The 24204-nt window shown below is 53.6% G+C and overlaps 1 protein-coding gene across 1 annotated transcript; it reads left to right on the top strand.

Annotated features, from left to right (window-relative positions):
* Positions 1-243: 243 nt before the first annotated feature.
* NhNPS4 (uncharacterized protein) lies at positions 244-23193 on the top strand (the record flags this gene model as incomplete). Its single annotated transcript, XM_003039648.1, has 1 exon — positions 244-23193. The coding sequence occupies one exon, from the start codon at positions 244-246 to the stop codon at positions 23191-23193; it is 22950 nt and encodes a 7649-aa protein (XP_003039694.1).
* Between the last annotated feature and the right edge of the window lie 1011 nt (positions 23194-24204).

The following is a 24204-nucleotide window of genomic DNA, read 5'->3' as shown; positions in this document are numbered from 1 at the left end:
CACGCGCTCCCCTTTCGGGGAGTGAGGCGTTCCCGCCTTGCTTCGAGTCTTGTTCGTAGCTAGGTCAATTATATCTGCTTCATGATCCATCCCAGCAGCCGTACGCTTGCCCATGAGGTCTATGATTCCTTCGACGCAGAAGCTTTAGACTCTGCTTCATGTTAATCAACTGTTTCATCTACCCCCCTCGAGACACACTATATGCACACAATATCGCCAAACCCTTTCAAGACATTCCAAACGATGGAGCCACCTGCTTGCGGTTGTATCCAGGTGTCTGGTCGATCAATGCAAGATTTGGAGCCCAGCATCTTCCCGGCATTCGACGTGGGTGAGAAGGATGAGTCCAGTCCCCCGGGTTTTACCAGTCGGTTGGGATGCAGTGCACCCGGGGATCTGCCTCAGACGTGCAGCGTTCTATGCACAGCATGGGGAGTTCTTCTCGGATGTTTCACTGGACTTGAGACTGTCTACCATGGCTTTGACTGCGACCATAACATCACCACAACCTCGGGACGTGGACATGATGTTACGCCAACTGCACAGCTGAACGTGCCCGCCAATCAGAGTGTTCGAAGCATCCTGGCCGGTGGCTTTTGCACGCTGCTGTTCCTACCGGAGACCAAGGCACAAACGTTGTACAACACCACACTTTCCATCCGCAACTTTGCCCGCGAGCCGAGCGATGATAATGATGAGAACCGAAAGATGAGCCACGATTCTCTTTCATGGTGCAAGATGCATATGCTCGTGGACCCTACCACCCTCGACACCGTCCTGTCGTGGGACCCCGTCTTCATGACTCGAGAACAGGCGGCGAACATCAGCAACACCTATGACAAGATTGTCAGTGAAATCATCAACCGCCCCGAGACTCTCGTATCAAACCTCGACTGGTTTGGTGACCGAAACGAGCGGCAAGTCCTGGCGTGGAACAGCAACCCAAAGAGCAATGTGCAGGAGTGCATACACCAAGCCGTATCCAAGCATGGTGCATTGCGACCTGATGCAGAGGCGGTTTGCGCTTGGGACGGGAGCTTTTCATACTCCCAACTTTTATCTCTCTCGGATCGCCTTGCTTGTCGCTTACAAGCCTCGGGCGTTGGGCCCGAGATCTTTGTGCCGATTTGCTTCGACAAGTCCAAGTGGACTGTCGTTGCCATGCTGGCCGTGCTCAAAGCAAGTGGGATCTTCGTGCCTCTTGATCCTACACACCCATTACCGCGCCTACAGTCCCTGGCACGCAAGGTACAAGCCCAGACCATCTTGTGTTCTCCCCAGCACCAAGCCATGCTAGCGAGTGTGGCGGCCGAGTTGATCCCTGTTGACGACCAACTGTTCATGGAGTTGGCCGAGCACGACGGCAGCGAGGTCAACTGTGGTTCATGGAGCAACGGTGCCTACATGATTTACACAAGTGGAACGACTGGAGAGCCAAAGGGCGCGTTGATTCAGCATGGGGCCCTCATGTCGAGCGCCCTTGTCCATGGACCTGCCATGATGATGGACTCCAACACGCGATCACTGCAGTTCGCCGCGTCCACTTTTGACGTGAGCATCACCGAGATCCTCACGTGCTTGGTTCTTGGTGGCTGCGTCTGCATACCCAGCGAGGATGCCCGGCTTAACGCCATCGAGGATGCCATCACGCAGCTCCGAGCCAACTGGGCGCTACTGACGCCAACCTTTGTCAAATTTATAGACCCTGCCAAGGTGCCATCCCTCTGCACACTTGTTACTGGCGGGGAAGCCATGACGCAAGCCGTCATTGACTCGTGGTCTCACATCAACCTCATCAACTGCTATGGCCCTGCAGAAATCTCGGTTGTTTCACACGTAAACCGAGGTATGAGGAAAGGCAAGAACCCGTTGAATATCGGCCACCAGGTCGGCGTTCATTGCTGGGTTGTTGATAGGTACAACCACGACCGACTGATGCCCCTGGGAGCGGTGGGTGAGCTGGTCATCGAAGGCCACACGCTTGCACGGGAGTACTACAAGGAGCCCGAGAAGACGAGCGAGGCTTTCATTGTTGATCCCGCGTGGACACGCAACCAACCACGGCAGAATGGCCCTAGGCGCATGTACAAGACGGGCGATCTCGTCAAGTACAACCATGACGGCACCCTTCACATCGCCGGGCGCAAAGGCTCTCAGATCAAGTTTCACGGACAGCGCATAGAGCTGGGCGAGATTGAGCACCATCTCAGCGTCAGTGCTTGTATAAAGCACGGCATGGTCGTTCTGGCCAAGGAAGGTTTCTGCAAAGGCCGACTCTTGGCCATTGTTCAGCTCAGCGATGCTTCGAACCAGGACCTAGTGCCCAAGGGCCAACCTTACAAGTTGATTGATGGTCAACTGGAAGACACTGCGCGAGTCAAAATCGCCGAGGCAAAAGAGCTTCTGGCCGAAAGGCTGCCACCCTACATGATCCCTTCCATGTGGATCGCCGTTGAGTTCATCCCTCGTCTTCAGTCAGGAAAGCTTGACCGCAAGCAGACTGCGAAGTGGGTTGATGACATGAGCGAGACTCTGTACCGACAACTCAACCCTGTCATAGCCACCAGGACTTCAGAGGACCTCGAGTTCTCCAGCAAGACCGAGTCAGAGCTACACGAGATCTGGATGCACGTTCTGAACCTCAAAGCGGAACAGCTTGGCCTTGGACAGTCCTTCCTAAGCGTTGGCGGTGACTCCATCTCGGCGATGCAAGTGATGAGCGAGTGCAGGAAACGTGGCCTCGGGCTGAACGTTTCGCAAATCATTGCTTGCAAATCAATCAGAGCGCTGGCACTGCAAGTCAAGGATATCGATAGGCCATCGTTCCACCTGGAGGCTCTGGAACAACCCTTCGAGCTCTCGCCCATACAGAAGCTCTACTTTGCTAGACCCAACCACGACCAAGGCCACTACAACCAGAGCTTTCTCCTTCGCACAAGCCAGCGCATTCTTGAGCCAGATATGCGCAAGGCCATCGAGACCATCATAAGGAGACACTCGATGCTCCGTGCCAGGTTCAGCCAGGACGCCGTCGGTGAATGGAAGCAGCGAGTTACTAACGAGATTTCGTCCTCGTATCGGTTGCGTACCCTAACCCTGGCTTCGAGTGAGGAAGTTGGCCGCTCCCTCATCGACAGCCAGACTTGCCTTGAGGTTACTGACGGTCCTCTGCTTGCTGCTGACCTCATTGATATAAATGGGGAAGAAGAGCTCCTGTTCGTGGTCGCGCATCATTTGGTCATTGACCTTGTATCCTGGAGGATCATTCTCCAGGAGCTAGAAGAGCTGCTGCTCCGGCCTGAACTGGTCCCCGGCACAGATCGCCCTCTGCCTTTCCAGGTCTGGTGCAAGATGCAGTTGGAACATGCCGAGGCCCAGACGCCGGAGCAAGCTCTGCCAATCCATGGCATCCCTGACGGGAACGCCGAGTACTGGGGAATGGTGGACACGCCGAATGTCTACGGACAGATGGCCCATGAAGGCTTCGAAATTGGACCTCGACAAACATCCCTTCTCCTATCCAAATGCCATGAGTCATTGCGCACCGAGATTCCCGACGTTCTCCTGGCGGCCATGATCTTCTCTTTTGGTCAGACATTCACGGACCGCCCGATCCCGGCTGTGTTCGCCGAAGGACACGGCCGAGAACCCTGGGATACTTCCATCGACCTGTCCAACGTGGTTGGATGGTTCACAACCATTTACCCGGTCTTTGCTGGAGCAGAGGCGCAATCCAGTCTCGTTGACACGGCGAAGCTGGTCAAAGATGGACGGCGCAAAGTTCCCGATAGTGGGAGACCTTACTTTGCGAGCCGCTGGCTGACAAAAGCGGGCGAAGACGCCTTTTCCCGTCACTGGCCGCTTGAGATTACCTTCAACTACCTTGGCCAGTATCAACAACTGGAGCGTGAGGGTGCTCTCTTCACCCCTGTGAGGGATATCGCTGGCGAGGTCAAGGGTGCTACCGACGGTGCAGACGTCGGTCCCCTAACAACCTGCATCTCCCTTTTCGAGGCTTCTGCTGTCATCATCAAGGGTTCTCTCCGGTTCTCCTTTGTCTTCAATCAAAACATGAACCATCAGCCCGAAATTCGTCAGTGGATTTCTTCTTGTCAACAGAGTCTCGGCGCCCTGATTGAATCTCTGAGCGTCATGCCCCCTGAGCCTACGCTGAGCGACTTCCCACTACTCTCCCTGACCTACGACCGTCTTCGACTCCTCACGGAAGAAAAGCTCACCGAGGCTGGAGTTAGATCTATGAATCTAGTCGAAGATGCCTACCCTTGCTCTCCCCTGCAATCGGGACTCTTGATCAGCACGACAAAGAACAGCGCCTTTTACGCCGCTTACACGCTCCATCAGGTCAAGAGCAGAAGCGGTATGCCCGTGGACGTCACCAAACTTGCCAATGCTTGGAGACGCTTGATTGAGTACCACCCCATGCTCAGGACCATCTTCGTTGAGAGCGTGGCCCAGCAAGACTCACTCTACGATCAGGTAGTTCTCAAGGAAGTCGACTTTCCGCTCATTGTGTCAGAGAAGGATACAAAAGAGGACGCCCTGACCGCTCTGAGCGCCCCGCCTCTGCACCAAAGAGACAACTCTCAGCTGTTGCATCACTTTGAGGTTTGCGCAACCAAGAGCGGTGAAGTCTTTTGCAGACTTGACATTAGCCACGTCATGATGGATGGGACATCTCTGTCAATTCTCTTCCGTGACCTCGCCCTGGCGTACGAGGGCGGCTGTGGATCTGGGGAAGGTCCGCTGTACCGGAACTACATCAAACACCTCCAAGACCAGGCCATTCAGCCCGGTATCGACTACTGGAAGTCATACTTGGCGGACGTTGAGCCGTGCCACTTTCCCGTTCTCGACGACGGCATCGTTGCGGAATCAAAGGACTTGAGATACCTCAGGGTCAAGTTTGGCGAGTTGGCGAACCTGCAGAGCTTGTGTGACGATCAGGGAGTCACCATTGTCAACGCTATATACGCTGCCTGGGCATTGACACTGCGTCTTTATACATCCTCGGAGGATGTCTGCTTCGGCTATTTGACGTCGTCTCGTGACTTGCAGATCCAAGGCATCCATGACGTTGTCGGGCCCGTCATCAACATTGTGCCATGCCGCGTCAACGTTGGCGCGTCTACCACTCTCGGGGACATGATGAGCTTAGTGCAGAGAGATTACCTGGATAGCCTGGACTACCGACACACTCCCTTGGCCGAAGTCCAGCACGCACTGCACCTCTCCGACATCGCTCTGTTTAACACAGCCGTGTCATACAGAAAGCTGCTTCCTACCCTGCAAAGCCCTCCGGATCTCGTATTCGAGGAGTGTCGTCCTACCTATGATCCCGACGAGTACAACGTATCCGTCAACATCGAGGCAGGCGAGAATGACATGGCTATTGACCTGATGTACTGGTCGGATACCCTGTCAGACGGACAGGCTGCGAATGTTGCCAGCACTTTTACCAAGGCGCTCAGCAATGTGCTTCATCACTGCAACCGGCCCGTGGCTCAGCTCGATCACCTCGGTTCCTGGCACCGCCTGCAGCTCTGCGAGTGGAACAAGCAGATGCCCGAAGCCGTTGAAAGCTGCCTTCACGACTTGTTCAAACAGCAGGCACTGTCTCGCCCTGATGCTCCCGCGCTGGCTTCGTGGGACATGAATTTCACCTATGCTGAGCTTGATGACGCCTCTACCAAGCTTGCTCATCACATCGTCTCCTTGGGTGTCGGCGTGGAAGACTTTGTGCTCGTCTGTTTCGACAAGTCTGCTTTCGCCATAGTAGCCATGCTGGCCATCCTGAAGGCGGGAGGGGTAGCCGTGCCCCTAGATCCAACGCATCCGGATACCGCGTTGCGATTTCGTGCCGAGGACACAGACGCCTCTTCCGCTCTCGTGTCTCCTTCTGTGGTGCACAGGATCAGTACCATGGTCAAGACAACAGTAGCTGTAGACGCCCAGCTTCTCCAGACCATCTCCATGACACAGGATGGCGTTTCTCTTCCCAAAGTCACACCCAACAACGCCTGTTTCGTCATCTACACCTCTGGGAGTAGCGGAACGCCCAAGGGAGTGGTGCTCGAGCATAGGGGGATTGCCACCAATGCCGAGTACTCGGGGCCCAAGCTAGGCTATGAGCAAGACTCAAGGGTGCTGCAGTTTGCCTCTCACACCTTTGACAATAGTCTCGCCGAGATATTCACCACACTCACCCGTGGAGGCTGCGTATGCGTACCTTCGGACCACGAGAGGTTGAACGATTTGGCCGGTGCCATTAACCGCTACGAGGTTACATTGGCCGATATAACCCCTACCGTCGCTTGCTTTCTCCATCCGACTGAGGTCCCAACCTTGAAGACTTTGGCTCTGGGCGGTGAAGCTGTAACTACCAAGTGCGTTGACATCTGGCGCGACTTTGTATCTCTGCAATGTTGCTACGGACCCTCCGAATGCTCCGTCAACGCAACTTACAGTGGCGATATTGCCAAGCCAGGCAGAGCCACAAACATCGGCCGCGCCATCGGCAGTGTCGCTTGGGTTGTCGATGCCAGCGACCACAACTCTCTGGTTCCCATAGGTTGCGTAGGTGAGCTTCTCATAGACGGCCCCATCGTCTCTCGAGGCTACCTGAACCTGCCCGAGAGGATGGCACAATCCTTTATCTCTCCACCTGCCTTTGTGGAAGGGATACTTCAAGGCGTCAACATGGAGCGTAAGCTCTACAAGACCGGGGACCTGGTATGCTGCAACTCTGACGGTACTCTTACGTACTTGGGGCGAAAGGATACTCAAGTCAAGCTCAACGGCCAGCGCATCGAACTTGGAGAGATTGAGCATCACATTGAAAAGAACCTCCCTGAGAGCTGGCTGTCTGCTGTGGAGCTCATTGTGTCTGAGGGCCGAAAATCTCTGGCCTGTTTTGTTTGTGCCGATGCAGATACCTCCTTCCCCGACAGCAGCGACGACGGCATCATACTAGACTTAGACGATGCTTTTAGGACTCGCGCCAAAGCCTTAGAGAGTCATTTGTCAATGGTCGTCCCCGCTTACATGATCCCATCCATGTGGCTACCCATCCTCAAGATGCCACTCACTCCGTCTGGGAAGTTGGACCGACGCAGTCTCCGACTACTAGCACAGGCGGTGCCGATGTCGCTGATGAGCACCTACAAGCTCGCCTCCAAGTCTGGTAGGAACCCATCGAGCGAAGCAGAGAAACAACTGGCCAGTATGTGGGCTCATGTGCTGAATATCGACCTGGCGTCCATCGGAGTCGAAGATCATTTCTTTAGACTTGGAGGCGACTCGATCAACGCAATGAGACTTGTGACACTTGCACGGCAGTCTGACATCAACTTGACCGTGGCTAGCATCTTCCAGAAGGCAACCTTGCTGGATATGGCCAACTCAGCATTCCCCATGTCCAAGGCTACAGTCACGGCCGTCCAGCCGTTCTCGTTGTTACCCAATGTAGCCTCGATGGATGTGTTACAGCGAGAGGTTGCAGCCTTTGCTCGCATCAATGTCGATGCCATTCGGGACATTTACCCTTGCACTGCAACACAAGAGGGTCTTATGGCGCTTTCGACCAGAGAGCCTGGGGCATATGTTGCTCAACTCATCTATCGCCTCCCGGGCGACGTAGATATCGCCAGGTTCAAGAGGGCCTGTCATCTCGTTGTCCAAGCTGAGCCTACCCTACGAACAAGGATCGTACATACCGATGATGCCGGGTCTGTGCAGGTCGTGTTGTCCGAGGATACTCCCCAATGGTCTACGGTTTCCAGCTTGTCCGATGCAGAACAGTCTCGGTGCCAGATTCCGCTCCACAACGGTGGGAGATTGACTGGCTACAACCTCGTTGACGATGGCCCCACCGGGGTCTTCTTTGTCTGGACTATTCACCATGCGCTCTACGACGGTTGGTGTCTACCTCTCATCCTGGACAAGATCAAGCGATGCTACCAAGAGGTGCCTCCGAGCCCAGCACAGCTCAGCGGCCCCTCATACTCCAACTTCATCCGGTATCTTGCAGGAGTTGACTTGGATCAAGCAAGCGAGTTCTGGAAGTCCCATCTATCCAACGTCTCAGCCCAGCACTTCCCACGTCTGCCCAACCCTGATTACCAGGCAAGTGCTAGCAGTCTGATGATTCACAAGGCAGACCTGATCCGCCAGTCTGGATCAGAGATTACCACTGCCACGAGAATCCGCGCAGCTTGGGCCTTGACAGTTTCCATCTACTCGGCATCAGACGATGTTGTCTTCTGGGAAACCGTCACAGGCCGTGATGCCCCTGTCCCCGGGATTGAGGAAATAGTGGGAGTGACGTTAGCGACTGTACCAATGCGGATGGTGCTGGAGCCATCGACAACAATTGCTGGGCTTCTTGGCTACGTCCAAGCTCAGTCGGCAGCAATGAGAACGCACCAACATACCGGTATTCAGCACATCAGACGCATCAATGCCGACACGGCTCTTGCTTGTGGCGCGCAGAACCTCTTGGCCATCAATCACGGGTCACGAGAGTCAACCGATTCATTCTGGGACGAGCAGACCAACGAGATGGCTGGCACCAACTTCTACTCATACCCCCTCATGCTTTCGTGCCATATTGGAGACGGCGAGCTTGAGACAGTTGTCCATTATGACGCAGACGTCATCTCAGCATCGCAGATGCAGCGTGTCATGGACCTGTTCGCCATGATGTTGCAATCGGTCTCATCTTCTGAACTTATGGACGAAAGGGTGGAAGACCTGTCCATTTTGACTCCGAATGACCTTCAGACACTGCAAGATATGAATCATGCAACAACAACACCTGTGGACCAATTCATACACCATGTCATTCAGGCTCAGGGCATTACTCAAGCGCAAGACAAGCTGGCCATCCATGCATGGGACCAAAGCCTCACATATGCGGAACTGGACGCTCAATCAAGCCGTCTTGCGTGTGTCCTAGTTGAGAACGGCGTCAGTGTGGACTCCATTGTTCCATTCTGCATGGAAAAATCATCTCTTGTTGTTGTCTCCATCTTGGCCATCCTTAAATCAAACGCTGCATTCGTCCCGCTGGACCCCGCACATCCTGATGCCCGAATCAACGGCATTCTTGCCGATGTTGACGCTACGGTTGTCCTCTGCTCCCCCCAGTACGCTGAGCGCCTGGAGAATCTCGGAACGAAGGCAGTCCGGATCTCACAGGACTTTGTTCACAGCATCCCACCGCACCAACAACCGACTGTTTCCATGTCTACCAATAGCCCTGCCTACGTTATCTATACTTCAGGAAGTACCGGGAAACCGAAGGGAACGATTGTTGGCCACTCGGCCTTTTGTACTGGTGCAACTGCGCATGGTCTTGCCATGGGCATGGACGAGTCATCTCGAGTCTTGCAATTTGCTTCATATACTTTCGACGCCAGCATTATGGAGATGTTGACGACTCTTATCCATGGCGGCACGGTCTGTGTGCCTAGTGACGAGGAACGCATGGGTGATATTGCAGGCGCCATCAGCCGCATGCGCGTCAACTGGGCTTTATTGACGCCCTCAGTCGCCCAGTTGATTCAACCGTCCCTCGTACCTGAGCTCAAAACCCTTGTGCTTGGCGGAGAGGCGATGTCGTCTGCTCACATCTCTTCCTGGGCATCATCTGTCCAGTTGATGAACGCCTACGGCCCTTCGGAGAGTTCCGTGGTGGCGGCCGTTAACCCGGCCGTCACGCTTGAATCTGGCCCTTCCAATATCGGGCGTGCGGTGGGAGGTCTTTGCTGGGTCGTCGATGCGACCAACCACGACAGACTGGTCCCCATCGGCGTAGCTGGCGAGCTCGTGGTGGAGGGCCCAATCCTTGCCCAGGGCTACCTCAAGAACCCCGAAAAGACTGCGGAATCCTTCATCACCAACCCAAAGTGGTGCAACAAGTTCCCCAGTGCATCCGCAGGCCCTGAGCGCAGGTTGTACAAGACTGGAGATCTCGTCAAACTCGCCGAAGATGGATCCATTCTCTTCCAGGGCCGTAAGGACAACCAAGTCAAGGTCAACGGTCAGAGGCTGGAGTTGTCTGAAGTTGAGCACCATCTCAGCGCAGACCCTGCCATCCAGTATGGCCTGGCTGCTGTTCCATCGTCTGGCCCTTTCAAGGGGCGTCTAGTCGCCATCCTGTCTTTGCAATCTTTTGCTGCTATCAAACAAGAGATGGTGGGAGATGAAGAGATGCAGATCGTCGGACAGTTTGCCTCCCCGCAGTTGACAGGCATCCGCGAGCGTCTATCAAGACACCTGGCAGCTTGGATGATTCCATCCTCGTGGATCATCGTGAACCGCATCTGTCTCCTTCCCTCCGGCAAGCTTGATCGTCGGCGTGCCGTGGACTGGGCCGAGAAGATGACTGCGGAGCAACACCAGCTGGTTCTCAACGCGCAGGAAAAGGCATCTGCTTTAGGCAGAGAAGCATCAGAGGTTGAGGTAAAGCTTAGGGCTGCCTGGGCTAAGGTTCTTAACCTCGAGATGAACATGGTGCCGTTCAAGCAGTCTTTCCTCCATCTGGGAGGCGACTCCATCTCCGCCATGCAGTTGATGGCCGTCTGTCGGTCTTTGAACATTGGTGTTTCGGTCGGACAAATCATGCAGAGCAAGTCCATCGTCGAACTTGCATCTCATGTCACTGCCGTTGAGGATGTTGTGCATGTTCAGGAGCGGGAGAATGAGTCGTTTGACTTGTCGCCCATTCAGAAAGTGTACTTTGAGTGCATGGGTACTGAGTCTACTCATTTCAACCAGAGCATGCTTTTGAGAACCGGACGAACAATCACTTCTCAAGAGCTATCGACAGCTTTGGAAACCATCGTCAAGACACACAGCATGCTTCGTGCTCGCTTCTCACAAGTCAATGGCACCTGGTCTCAACGCATAACTGACAACGTCGCTGCCTCGTACACCCTCCGATCACATGCGAACGTTGACCAAGGCCGCCTCTCTTCATTGATCGAAGAGAGCCAGAAATGTCTGGACATTGTTCAGGGTCCTCTCTTTGCCGCGGACATTTTTGAGATGGAGGGAACCGACAATCAAGCCGTTTCATTTGTCGCTCATCACCTCGTTGTCGACGTCGTTTCGTGGAATATCATTCTTCAAGATCTGGAGGGACTCTTGTCATCAGCCGCCTACGATCCTGTCAAGCCGTTTTCTTTCCAGACTTGGAGCCATCTACAACTCGAACAAGCTCAAGGAACGACGAATGTGTTTCATGATATTCCGACTCCTCAACAAGACCTCTCGTACTGGGGAATGCAAGGCGTACCGAACCTTCACGGCGACTCAAGCACCGAAACCATGGAGATTGCCGTCGATGACTCGATTCAGCTCTCGGGCCCTTGCCATGATGCCCTCCAAACCGATGTTGTCGATATCTTATTGGCCTCGCTGTTGGCGTCTTTCCGTCAAACCTTCCCAGACCGCCCTTCAGTGCCATCAATATTCAATGAGGGTCATGGCAGAGAGCCTTTGGATGACAAGCTGGACCTATCACGCACCATTGGATGGTTTACCACTCTTTGCCCCGTCTGCCTCCCCCAGTCCTTGCCATCTGAGCCAGATTTTCTCGATATTGTGCGCTGGGTAAGGGACTTCAGGCGAAAGCTCCCCGGCAAGGGCCGTCCTTACTTTGCTCAGAGCATGTTGTCTCCGGAAAGCCAGACGCATACCCGGGAGTGGCCTGTGGAGGTGGCCTTCAACTTTCTTGGCCAGACAAAGCAAGCTGGATATGAAGAGTCGGTGTTCAGACAGCTTGACGGGGGCATGCTGGACTCTGTGAGTTCCGAAACGGACATTGGGGCCCATGTTCCACGCCTCGCCCTCATTGAGATCTCAGCCTCCTTCTCAAGCAGTAGATTGAACTTCAGCTTCTCTGTCAATCGCCACATGAATCACCAATCACGTATCCGAAACTGGATTGGGGCTTGCAAGGACTACATCCACGAGGCTGTTCAACAGCTTCTCCAGGTCAGACATGAACAACCAACTGCAGATCTGTCCCTGCTTCCCTTGGCTTTTGGCGGCGACTCCCGAATCGACAGAAGGCTCAAGGAACTGGACATTGCCCATCTTGGCGACGTCGAAGCCGCATACCCATGCTCTCCAGCTCAGCAGGGCATTCTCTTCGCACAGATAAGAGACCCCGAGTACTATTCGTACTCGGTCACGTTTTCGGTGAATTGTGCCCAACCAGGCCATGGAGTAGACGTGCAACGCCTAGCAGATGCATGGGGACATGTGGTGCAACGGCATTCCACTCTTCGAACCGTCTTTGTGGACAACTTGCTACAAGAGGGTGCGATGGACCAGATTGTTCTCAGAAAGCATCTTCCCAATATGTCCGTCTTCGAATCCCCCGTCAATGAGCAAGCTAAAAACCTTGACCGACGCTCACGACTGGGTCTTCCCACCAACCAACCACCTCACCGTCTCAACATTTCCAAGACTACTGAAGGAACCGTATTCTGCGTCCTGGAGATGAGCCATGCTATCGCCGATGGAACTTCGATGCCGATTCTGTTCCGTGACCTGGCTTTGGCCTACGAGGGTGCCTTGACCGCAACAACTCTTTCTGTCTACGGCGACTACGTTGCTCACTTGCAGCGAAGCCTAAGCTCTCGCAATGTCGATTACTGGAAGGACTACCTGACTGGATTCGATCCTTGTCACTTACCCTCGCTGACTGGTGGAGCCGCAGAGCCCAAGGTTCTGCGAGCGCTCGACTGGGCCATCTCCAATGCGGCAGACCTTCAGGCATTCTGCACCGACAGAGGTGTCACGCTATCCAACATACTCCAGCTGGCCTGGGCACTGGTGCTTCAGGCATACACGGGCCTTGATGACGTAGGGTATGGGTGCTTGGTTGCTGGGCGGGACATCCCCGTCCGCGACATTGACGAGGCAATCGGCGTCTTCATCAACATGGTCGTGTGCAGAGTGCGTCTTGACCCGGCTACCAGCCTCGGCGATGTCCTCAAGACTGTCCAGGAAGACTCTGCGGCAGCGATGAACAATGGGCATGTTTCGCTTGCTGACTTACAGCACGCCCTGGGCATATCCAATGAAGCTCTCTTCAACACTGCCTACTCGTTCCAGAGAAGGTCCGTCTCCAAGTCAATGGCGACAGGACCTATCTCGTTCGACATCGGTGACGCCCAAGATCCTAGCGAGTACGACATGACCGTCAACGTCGAAGTTTGGGATTCAAATGTTGAGTTGCAGCTGTGTTACTGGACAGACAAGATTTCTGATTCACATGCCAAGAACATTGCCTCTACATTTGACCAGATTCTGACTTCAATCATGACGTGCGACTTGGAGGTGCCAATAGGACAACTCAATATGCTCAGCAACTACTGCTCGCAGCAGCTGGCGTTGTGGAACAATGACGAGCCTGAGGCCCTCGACAAGTGCGTACACCACCTCTTCGAGCACAACGCCCAACAACGACCTAGCGATACACCGGCTATCCAGGCATGGGATGCAAGCTTTACCTACCTCGAACTTGACGCGGCGGCTACAAAGCTCGCCCAGCACTTGGTATCTCTTGGTGTCGGGCCTGAGAGATACGTTCCCCTTTGCTTCGAAAAGTCAGCATGGACAGTCGTGGCCATAATGGCAGTTCTCAAGGCCGGCGGCGCTTTTTGTAGCCTTGATCCTACACACCCACCTGAACGTGTCAACTTCCTCGTCCACAACGTTGATGCTGAGCTGATTCTCTGCTCACCTTCCTTGACACACAAGTTTGAGGGTCTGGATATCCCGACTTTTGCCGTCGGCCTAGAGACGGTATCGCTGCTACCTGATGTGCCGGTTGGCTCGCTTCAAATCCAGGTCTCACCCAGCAACCCGGCCTACATCATCTTCACCTCCGGGACCATGGGTCTTCCAAAGGCTACAATCATCGAGCATGGGGCCTTTACCACTGGAGCTACGGAACACGCTAAGGCTATCAAGATGACCTCGACCTCTCGTGTCCTACAGTTCGCGTCACACACCTTTGATGCCAGTGTCATGGAGATGCTATCCACATTGATAGTGGGCGGTTGCATCTGTATTCCCAGCGATCAGGAGCGCATGAACGACCTGGCCGCTGTCATCACCAAGTTGAACGTTAACTGGACCCTACTTACACCATCTGTGGCAAGTGTGCTCCGGCCGGACAGCGTGCCCACCCTCAAGGTCCTCGTTACGGGCGGAGAAGCGATGTCGATGGACCACATCACCAAGTGGGCAAGCCACGCGGCTCTTGTCAACGCCTATGGCCCTTCCGAAACATCCGTCATTTGTTCAACAAGCACCAAAGTGGACCATGACGGCAACGTCTTGGATTGGGAACCTGCCACGATCGGGCATGCTGTTGGGTGTCGCTGCTGGGTCGTCGATCCGCGCAATCACAACCGTCTCATGGCCATCGGTGGCATCGGAGAGCTTGTGATTGAAGGGCCCATTGTGGCAAGAGGCTATCTGGGCAACGAAGCCAAGACGAGAGAAGCATTCATCCAGCATCCTCCATGGCGGACAGGCATCAAGCTCGCTGGCGACCGAACATATGGCATGTACAAGACTGGTGATCTGGTCGCGTACAACTTGGATGGCTCTTTGAGCTATAGATCCCGCAAAGACACTCAGATCAAGCTCAACGGACAACGTATCGAGCTCGGCGAGATCGAACATCATGTCAAGGCCAACTTGCCAGCTAATGTTCAGTCAGCCGTGGACTTGGTGGTTCCCCAGAGCCAGACATCAACAAAGGCATTGGCCGTGTTCTTCACAAGCGGCGACGAAGATGTCGAGGATGCAGCGTCTCGAGAGACGGAAGCAATTCTCCTGCCCATGTCAAGTGCTTGCGCCAAACTTGGCCAGTCGCTCAAGACGGCACTTAGGAATGCTCTACCATCACACATGGTGCCAACCGCGTATATCCCGGTGGTCAAGATGCCCTGGACCTTGGCCGGCAAGCTAGACCGCAGCAAGCTCAAGGCCATTGTTCAGTCTATACCGCCTATGCAGATGGCCCCCTACAAGCTCGCCGGGGTCAGACAAGAGCGAGCCCCTGTCACATCGATGCAGCGCAAACTGCAGAAAGTCTGGGGCAAGATTTTGAGCATTGATTCCGGCAAAATCAGCAGAGACGACAACTTCTTCAGACTCGGCGGTGATTCCGTTGGCGCCATGAAGCTTGTCGCCGCCGCCAGGATGGAGGATGTTGTACTCACAGTCATGAACATCTTCAAGAATCCCGTCTTGTCGCACATGGCAACATCATGTAAGCGCGCCAATGACGCCCCCATCACTTCTGTGAAGCGTCTGTCGTTACTTCGAGACGTTGCGTCTCCCTCTCTTCTTCTCGCCGAGCTCTCAGAACGCTGTGGCATCCAGAGGACTCAGATCCAGGATGCGTATCCGTGCAGCTCCCTTCAAGAGGGACTTGTAGCTTCATCTATTCAACAGCCGGGTGCATACGTCGCCAACAATGTCTTTGAGCTGCCTCCTAGTATTGACGTTGACCGTCTGAAGCTCGCATGGCAAAAGACTGTTGACCAAGTCGACATTCTGAGATCGCGAATCGTCAACACCAAATCCCTCAAGTCCTACCAAGTCGTCTTGGAGCCTCATGAGATCGAGTGGGACCACTACAGCAGCCTTGAATCTGCCATTCACAAGGCCCAATCAGTTCCAGAACACAATGGCGGTGCCCTTGCCCGGTATGCAACTGTCAGCTCGGCTGATTCTGGCACCCAATATTTTGTGTGGACCGTCCATCATGCGTTATACGATGCTTGGAGTATGCCTTCTTTACTCAAGTTGGTTTCGCAATACTACTACGGAGATGGTGCTGAAAGGCTCGGTCCGACTGTTCCCTTTGCCAACTTTGTCAAGTACTTGGCCGACATCAATGTACAAGCCTCAGATGACTTCTGGAAGGCTAGGCTTCAAGGCGCTTCTTCTGCATCTCATTTCCCAACCATGTCCTCTGCGACAAGCGCTGAGTCATCTCATGCATCACTGGAGCATACGATTCAGTACAGGAGAGAGGGTCTCGGCATGGACATAACGATTCCAACACTCGTCCGAGCAGCATGGGCTCTTGTCCTGGGGTCTCAAACCGGCTCAGATGACGTCGTCTTTGGCGAGACCTTGTCGGGACGTGATGTTGCTCTTGACCATGTGGAAGATATCATGGGACCAACCTTGACCACCGTGCCTTCAAGGGTTCAGATCGACCGGGCTGCTTCTGTTGGCCACTTTTTGACCACGCTCCATGAGCAGGCAATCGAGGTGATCCCTCATCAGCATGCTGGCCTCCAACGCATCAAGCGCCTTGGGGGCACCATGGCAGTTGCCTGCGACTTCAGGAATTTGCTGGTCATCCAATCGACCGACGAAACAACAAGCCAGCAGGACTTGTTGCAGCCATTAGAAGGCGAGATGGAGCAGGCAGACTTCTTCACGTACCCACTGGTCGTCGAATGTTCTATCGAGGCTCACAACCTTGTCTTGGTTATTCACCATGACGAGACTGTTGTAACAAGCTGGCAAGCAGAGCGCATCGCCCTTCAATTTGAAACTCTGGTTGAGCAACTCATCCGTCTATCGCGAGAGCCCACCCGCAAGATCATGGAACTTCGACTCTACAGCCAAGAGGATGTTTTGATGATCAAGGATTGGAACCACCAAACTTTTGAGCCTGTCCAAGAAACCATTCCCAGCTTGTTCTGGCAGTCAGCCATGATGCAACCCGATGCTACCATCATCCGCGCTTGGGACGGCCATCTCAGCTATCATGCTATCTCACAGTACGCCGTGCGTCTTGCCAAGGTACTCGTACAGAAGGGAGTACGAGCTGAAACACTGGTTCCATGCTGTATGGACAAGTCTCTCTGGACGACGGTCGCCATGCTTGCTGTGATACTGGCTGGTGGCGCTATCGTTGGACTGGATCCTGCGCATCCCCCGGCTCGGCACGCGGAAATCACTCACGACTGCGCGGCCCATCTTGTTCTGTGCTCACCGCAGTATCAAGACCGTTTCAATGGCCTCGTCGAGTCTGTCATTCTGGTCAACCCCGACTTGTTCACTGCCGAGCTGTCGTCCCCACAAGAGCTCCCAACCGTTACAAGTCGAGATGCCGCATTCGTCATTTACACGTCAGGCAGTACAGGAAAACCAAAGGGTATTGTGATTGACCATGGCTCGTTTTGTACGAGCTCCAAGGCCTTCATGCAACGCATGAATCTTACCCCGACGTCGAGTGTCTTCCACTTTACGTCTTATGCGTTCGATATTGCAATGGGAGAGACGTTTGGTGCCCTGACTAGCGGCGCTTGCCTCTGCATTCCCAGCGAGGAGATGAGGTTGACGGACCTTCCGGGTGCCATGAACACCCTTGGCGCCACTTGGGCCTTCTTGACGCCCTCGATCGCCAACATTCAGGATCCCTCCAAGTTCAAGACACTCCAAACACTTGTCTGTGGTGGCGAGGCGATGACCCCTGAGACCATTAGCACCTGGGCAGACAAAGTCGAGCTGATGAACGGCTACGGTCCAGCCGAGTGTACGATTTTTGCTGTTTCCAATGCCGACGTGTCCGTCACCAGGGACCACACACACATCGGCCGCGCAATGTCCGGCGGCAGCACGTGGATTGTCGACCCCAGAGACCACAACTGTCTTGTCCCGGTGGGTTGTGTGGGTGAACTGCTCATCAGCGGTCCTATCGTGTCGCGTGGTTACCTGAACGACAGTACGAGGACAGCTGAGTCGTTTGTCGAGAACCCTGCCTGGATGCACAGCATCATCGGCGAGGTAAATCATCAACAATCGCTGCGTCTATACAAGACGGGTGACCTGGTCAAATATTGTCCTGATGGAACATTGGTTTACATGGGACGGAAGGATCACCAGGTCAAACTCAATGGCCAGCGCATGGAGCTCGGTGAGATCGAAGCTCGTCTCGAGTCTGATCCGCGAATCCGCCATGCTCTCGTCTCTCTGCCCAAGTCCGGGGTACTCAAGGGCCGTCTGGTGGCCATCGTTTCTCTCGAGCAACTTGTATCTGACAGGTCATGCCTTGAATCATCAGAACTTGTTCCTGTGTCTGCTTCCACGATGGAACACGCTCGAGCACAGATCTCCGTCTTTCAAAACAATCTATCCGACAACCTCCCACCTTACATGATACCATCAGCTTGGTTTGTGGTTGAAGCTATTCCCCTCTTGCTGTCTGGCAAGCTCGATAGGGCCAGTGCCCAGGCATGGCTCGTCAACATGGATTCGGAGACATGTAACATGGCGTTCGGCTCAGAATCCAGTGAAAATGTCGTGGACTCCGAGATGACACATGTTGGGCGGCAACTTAGACGCATCTGGGCGTCAGTCCTCAACATTCCTGACGAGACGCTGCCGATGAACCGCTCCCTTATCAGCCTCGGTGGAGACTCCATTATGGCGATTCAGATCATGACTCGCTGCCGCGACCAATCCTTCAGATTGTCCATGCAGCAGATCATGAAGGCTAAGTCCATCACTCAGCTGGCCACGCTCATCCAGATCGATGGCCAACAAACACGGAACGACGCCCCTGAACATGAAGACGAACCCGGTCATGCATTTGAGTTGTCGCCAATCCAGCAGTTCTTCTTCAACAACAGTTCAAACAAGGACCTCGGAGACCGCTTCAACCAAAGCCAACTGTTGTCGATCAGAGACCTCGTCGATGTATCCAGATTCAAGCAGGCTGTTGACGCGCTCGTGCACCGACACCCAATGCTTCGCGCGCGCTTCAAGAAGTCTCCTGATGGACTATGGACACAGCACATTGAGTCGGATATTGCAAATTCCTACAGCTTCCGCCCCCACAGGTCTATCGAGAGGTCTGACATGATTTCATCCATCGTCACGAGCCAAAATGATATCCACATTTCTGGCCCTGTCTTCATCATCGACCTCTATGAACAGCCTGATGGCTCTCAAGTGGCATCGCTCGTGGCGCATCATCTGGTCGTCGACATCGTTTCTTGGATCAATATCATCCAAGACCTTGAGACATTCCTCTCAGCTGCCTCTTCCAATCTCCCCAAGCCCCTGACGTTCCAGAAATGGCATGCAGCGCAGGTTTCACATGCTGAATCTCTCGAGAGACATGGAGATAACTTGCTGCCATTCTCTGTGCAACCTGCTGACTTGGACTTCTGGGGCATGTCAAGCACCACCAACACCTATGGAGACATTATCCAGAAATCGTTTGTCCTGTCAGATGCCGATATCATATCCTTGGTACTAAGAGACTCGCACACGGCACTCAAGACAGAGCCTCTTGATCTGTTCATCTCGGCTCTGCTCAAATCATTCGGACAAACCTTTGAAGAGCGAGAGCTTCCGACCCTGTTCAACGAAGGCCATGGCCGTGAGCCTTGGGACGATACCATCGACCTTTCCCAAACTGTTGGATGGTTCACCTCACTCTGTCCTGTCCACGTGTCTCGACACAACGTCGATCATGAGGATATCATTGACTTTGTTCGCAAGATCAAAGACGTACGTCGCAGCATCCCAAGCAACGGTCGTCCGTACTTTGCCCACTGCTACCTGACCGAGTCAGGGAAGCCCCATCGCAGCAACCATGAGCCCATGGAGGTTTTGCTAAACTTCCTTGGCCGTACTCAACAAACAAGCCAGGGAAATTCTCTCTTTGGCTCGGCCGATTTATCCATGACCGAGGAAGAATCAGCGGCCACTTCCGACGTTGCACCCGAGACGCACCGTACAGCTTTGTTCGAGGTTTCCATATCAATTATTGACCAAGGCGTCAGCTTCACCTTCATGTACAACCAACGCATGCTCCACCGAGATCGCATCGAGAAGTGGATTTCCAACTGTGAGGAGATACTCATCGACACCGCAAAGAGGCTCAGCGAGGCCACGCCTACTCCCACGCTGAGCGACTTCCCTCTCATGCCCATCGGCTACACGGAGCTGAAGGAGCTCGTGACCAGGTCTCTGCCTGCTGCTCAGGTCCGCTTCGATGAGGTAGAGGACATGTATCCCTGCTCGCCCATGCAGACAGGCATACTGCTCAGTCAGCTCCTGGATCCATCGCACTATCTGTTCCATACTGTCCTTGAAGTAACCTGTCCCAGCGGTTCGACGATTGACACCGCCAAGTTGTCTCAAGCTTGTCACCAAGTTATTGACCGTCACACTGCGCTCCGAACGGTCTTTGTGGACAGTGCCTATCGTGGTGGCTTCTTCGATCAGGTCGTCCTGAAGGCTCCTGGATCCCGAATTTCCATCATCCAGTGTCGTGAAATCGACGTCATGGCAAGATTGAACACCAGATCTCTTGAGAAGACCAACAAAAGGCACAATGGTCCGGTGCTTCCTTATCAAATCACCATCTGCCAGACACCCCAGGGCAAAGTGTTCATCAAAGTCGAAATGAACCACGCTGTCTCAGACGGTTTTTCGACGTCGGCCATGCTGCACGATATATCGAAAGCATACAACAACTGCCTGCCTTCGACCAAGGCCCCTTCCTACAAGGAATACGTCAAGTACATCTCCAACCAGTCTGCTGAGCTGAGTCTCAAGTTCTGGAGCAGCTACCTCTCCGGAGCGCAATTCACCGGATTTCCAACAATAAATCCCGACATCACAGCTGTGCGCAGGTTGGGCTCTGTCGAAGTCGAGTTTGATCGATTTTCCGAGCTGCACTCCCTTGGCCGCGAAACTGGAGTGACGCTGTCAAACATGATGATAGCTGCATGGGCTCTGGTACTTCGGGCCTACACCAAGTGTGAGGACGTCTGCTTGGGATATCTGGCATCTGGACGTGATGCCCCTATTGATGGCATTGACGACATCGTTGGTCCTCTTATCAATATGCTGGTGTTCCGCTTTCAGTTTGCTCCGGGCATGCTGCTCAAGAGATTGTTCCTCCAAGCTCAAGAAGATTACATGGCCAGTCTACCTTACCAGCATTTCTCGCTGGCCCGCCTAAGCCATGCTTTGGGACAAGCGAAACGAGGCTTTTTCAACACCGCCATATCCATCCAAAACGCCGGTTCACCGAGTGGCTCAGATGTCAATGCGCTCACATACGAGCCAGTCGAGGCCTTTGATCCAAGCGAATTTGCCGTCACGCTCAATGCCAACACCACTCGCGGCGATGAAGGCATTGTCTTCCGCTACTGGACGGATGTTCTCTCGGATTCTCAAGCCGAGGACCTCGCCCTCACAACGTCTGCGTTGCTGAGTGATTTCATCGATCACTATGAGAAGGATCTATCCCATTTGCGGCTCTTCAGGGGGCCACGGCAGCTACCTACCAGTGGGCACATGCACACACATGAGGTTGACCACTGGGCATTTCAACATGACGATTCCAAATGCGAAGCCACGATCCACAATTCGACAAGCAGTGAATCTTCGACAGATCTCAGTGCAGAAGTTTTCTCGTCGCCCAACCCATCTCATCCCTCTACTCGTGACCGGGACAATGTTCACCACAAGCTGTTGGCATTGTGGAGGGACACTTTGGGTCTGGGAAGTACTGACGTCTCATACGATGACAGTTTTTTCGAACTCGGCGGTGATTCCATCATCGCCATGTCAATGGTGGGCAATGCTAGAGAGCTGGAAATACCGCTCACTGTGGCCGACATCTTCAACAACCCCAACTTTGGGTCGATGCTCAACTGTCTCCTGGATCGATGCTACAAGGATTACGACACGGCGTCAAGCAATGACAAGTCGTACCTCTCAGACTCCAAGAACGAGGGAGCAACCAATGCTGAACAACCATACCAACCCTTCTCCATGCTTGGCCTAGAGGACGCTGAGCAATTCGTCCGACACCACGTCTGCACTGTTGCAGGCGTGTCCCGAGCCAGCATCGTAGACGTCCTCCCAACAACCGATTTCCAGACCCAGGCCATCGCGGGTAGTCTACTGGACTCGCGATGGATGCTCAATTACTTCCACTTGGATTCTTCGGGGCCACTTGACATTGGCCTACTGAGAGAAAGTATCACAAACGTCGTTACCTGTTACGACGTGTTGCGCACCGTCTTCGTCTCCTACGAGAAGAGATACTTGCAGGTTGTCCTTCGTCACATTCAACCCCAGCTGAGTGTCCACAACGTCGACGATATCGAGCAATTCACATCGGAACTTGAATCCAGCCATCGGCAAGAAGTTCCGCGCCCTGAACAGTCCGCCCTACGGTTCGTCGTAGCGCGACTCAAATCGTCGGTACGACACCGAATTTTCATCAGGATATCTCATGCGCAGTATGACGGCGTCTGCTTCCCAGCCATTCTTGAGGCATTGAAGGCTTGCTATGAGGGAGAACCTATTTTTCCCACGCCTTCGTATACAACCTACATCCGCGGGGCATTAGGCAAGATCAATCCGGGCCACTACGCGTACTGGAATGCTCTACTCAAGAATTCCACTCCGACGCATGTTATCCCACGACAAGCCTCTTTGCTGCGCACTTCCCCTACGCAAGTTTTGAAAAGGGTCGTTTCCACACCCTCGCTCGCGGCTTTCAACATCACCACTGCTACTGTCGTCAAGGCCGCCTGGTCAACTGTATTGGCCAAGGTCACGGGCAAGACCGACGTTGTCTTTGGCCACCTCATCAGCGGACGCAATACAAGCAGTGTGCCCGGTATTGAAGCTATCGTTGGCCCTTGCTTGAATGTGGTCCCTGTACGCGTTTGCCACCAACCTTCTTGGACCGTACTACATCTTCTTCAACACGTCCAGAAACAGCAGGTGGACAACATGCCGTATGAGTCACTCGGCTTCAGGGAGGTCATTGGCAACTGCACCGACTGGGATGATGACGGAGCAAACGGTTTTTCTACCGTTGTGCAACACCAAAGCATGCCTCAGACGGGTGCTCTGGAAATCGGGGGGAACACGTACCAAGTTGGAGCAATGGCCTCACAAGAAGATGCGGCTGATTTCAGCGTCGTTACTACGCCGCAAGACACGAACAGCACAGAGGTCTGCTTGCTTTATTCTTGTGACGGAGCTGTAGACGTGGCCTTGGCAGAGGAGATGTTTGACTCTCTCTGTAGCAGTATCACAGGCTTTTCCGAGAACCTGGACACCTTTGTTGGACTTTCTTGATACGGGTTCTTATCAAAAGGAGGATCTCTTTTTTTCTCTGTTGTCTTTTTTTTTTCTTAGTAACTTGGACTTTTTGTAACTAGGGCTTGGCATTGGTAATGGTGCAACCTATCGAGACCTCTTTTTATTTTATATTTTCCCTATCTTGTCTGTCATCCCGGTCGTAGTCCCTGGTTGTGGTATTTTTATTCCCACCCAACGATTATGGAAACTGCTCATCGGAGGGCTGGTTTACGCGCGAGAATATAGATCAACATATTCTTATGATAATTTTTCAAGTTTTGCTTTGAACAGTCACTTCCCCTCTGGCTTAGGGGCTCTGGACGACACACGGAACGTATCTCATCTCACCATGACTTGTTGGTAAGAAGGCCCAAAATCGCTGCCGGCTCTTTTATTTGCCGCAATGGCCCTCGGCCACCAATTCCTCAATCGAGTACATTCTGATCATATTGCATGTGAATAATCTTGAGCCTATTCTCATGCTACTATTCTCAAAAGTAGATTGCCTAGTCTTGGCCGTAGCCCTCGCCAAGGATGTGGCCAGCACTTCTTTCAGTATGGCAGCACCCCTCTCTAGTTCCTCGCCTGTCATTGTCGTGGCAAGAGTAATACGGATGGTCTCACTCCCAGGCGTAGCGTTTACAAAGAGACATTTGAACATGCAGAGGGCCGCCACATGCTGCCCGAGGCCATCGTAGGAAAACATGTTGGAGTCTGCGCCGATGCTGAATACATAATCGATCCCAGGAAGCCCAGCCCCCCGGAGATGGCTCGTCACTTTTCGCTAATTTGTGCCGCACACGCCAAGACGTTATCATTGTCCACAACTTCACGAACTATACCTTTGCTCAGAGTGATCCATCAATCCAATGCCAGGTCGTGATAGGAGGATCCTCCACCTAGAATCTCGGGCTTGTCGCTGCGGATCATTTGGCAAACGAGACCTTGCTTGCAAGTAATTTTACAGGCAATGTCCGCCGAATCGGTTACCAAAGTTGCAGTGATGAT

Source organism: Fusarium vanettenii, assembly GCF_000151355.1.
Source record: "Fusarium vanettenii 77-13-4 chromosome 7 genomic scaffold NECHAsca_84_chr7_2_0, whole genome shotgun sequence".
Taxonomy (NCBI): domain Eukaryota; kingdom Fungi; phylum Ascomycota; class Sordariomycetes; order Hypocreales; family Nectriaceae; genus Fusarium; species Fusarium vanettenii.
This window is presented reverse-complemented; position numbering and strand designations above follow the sequence as displayed.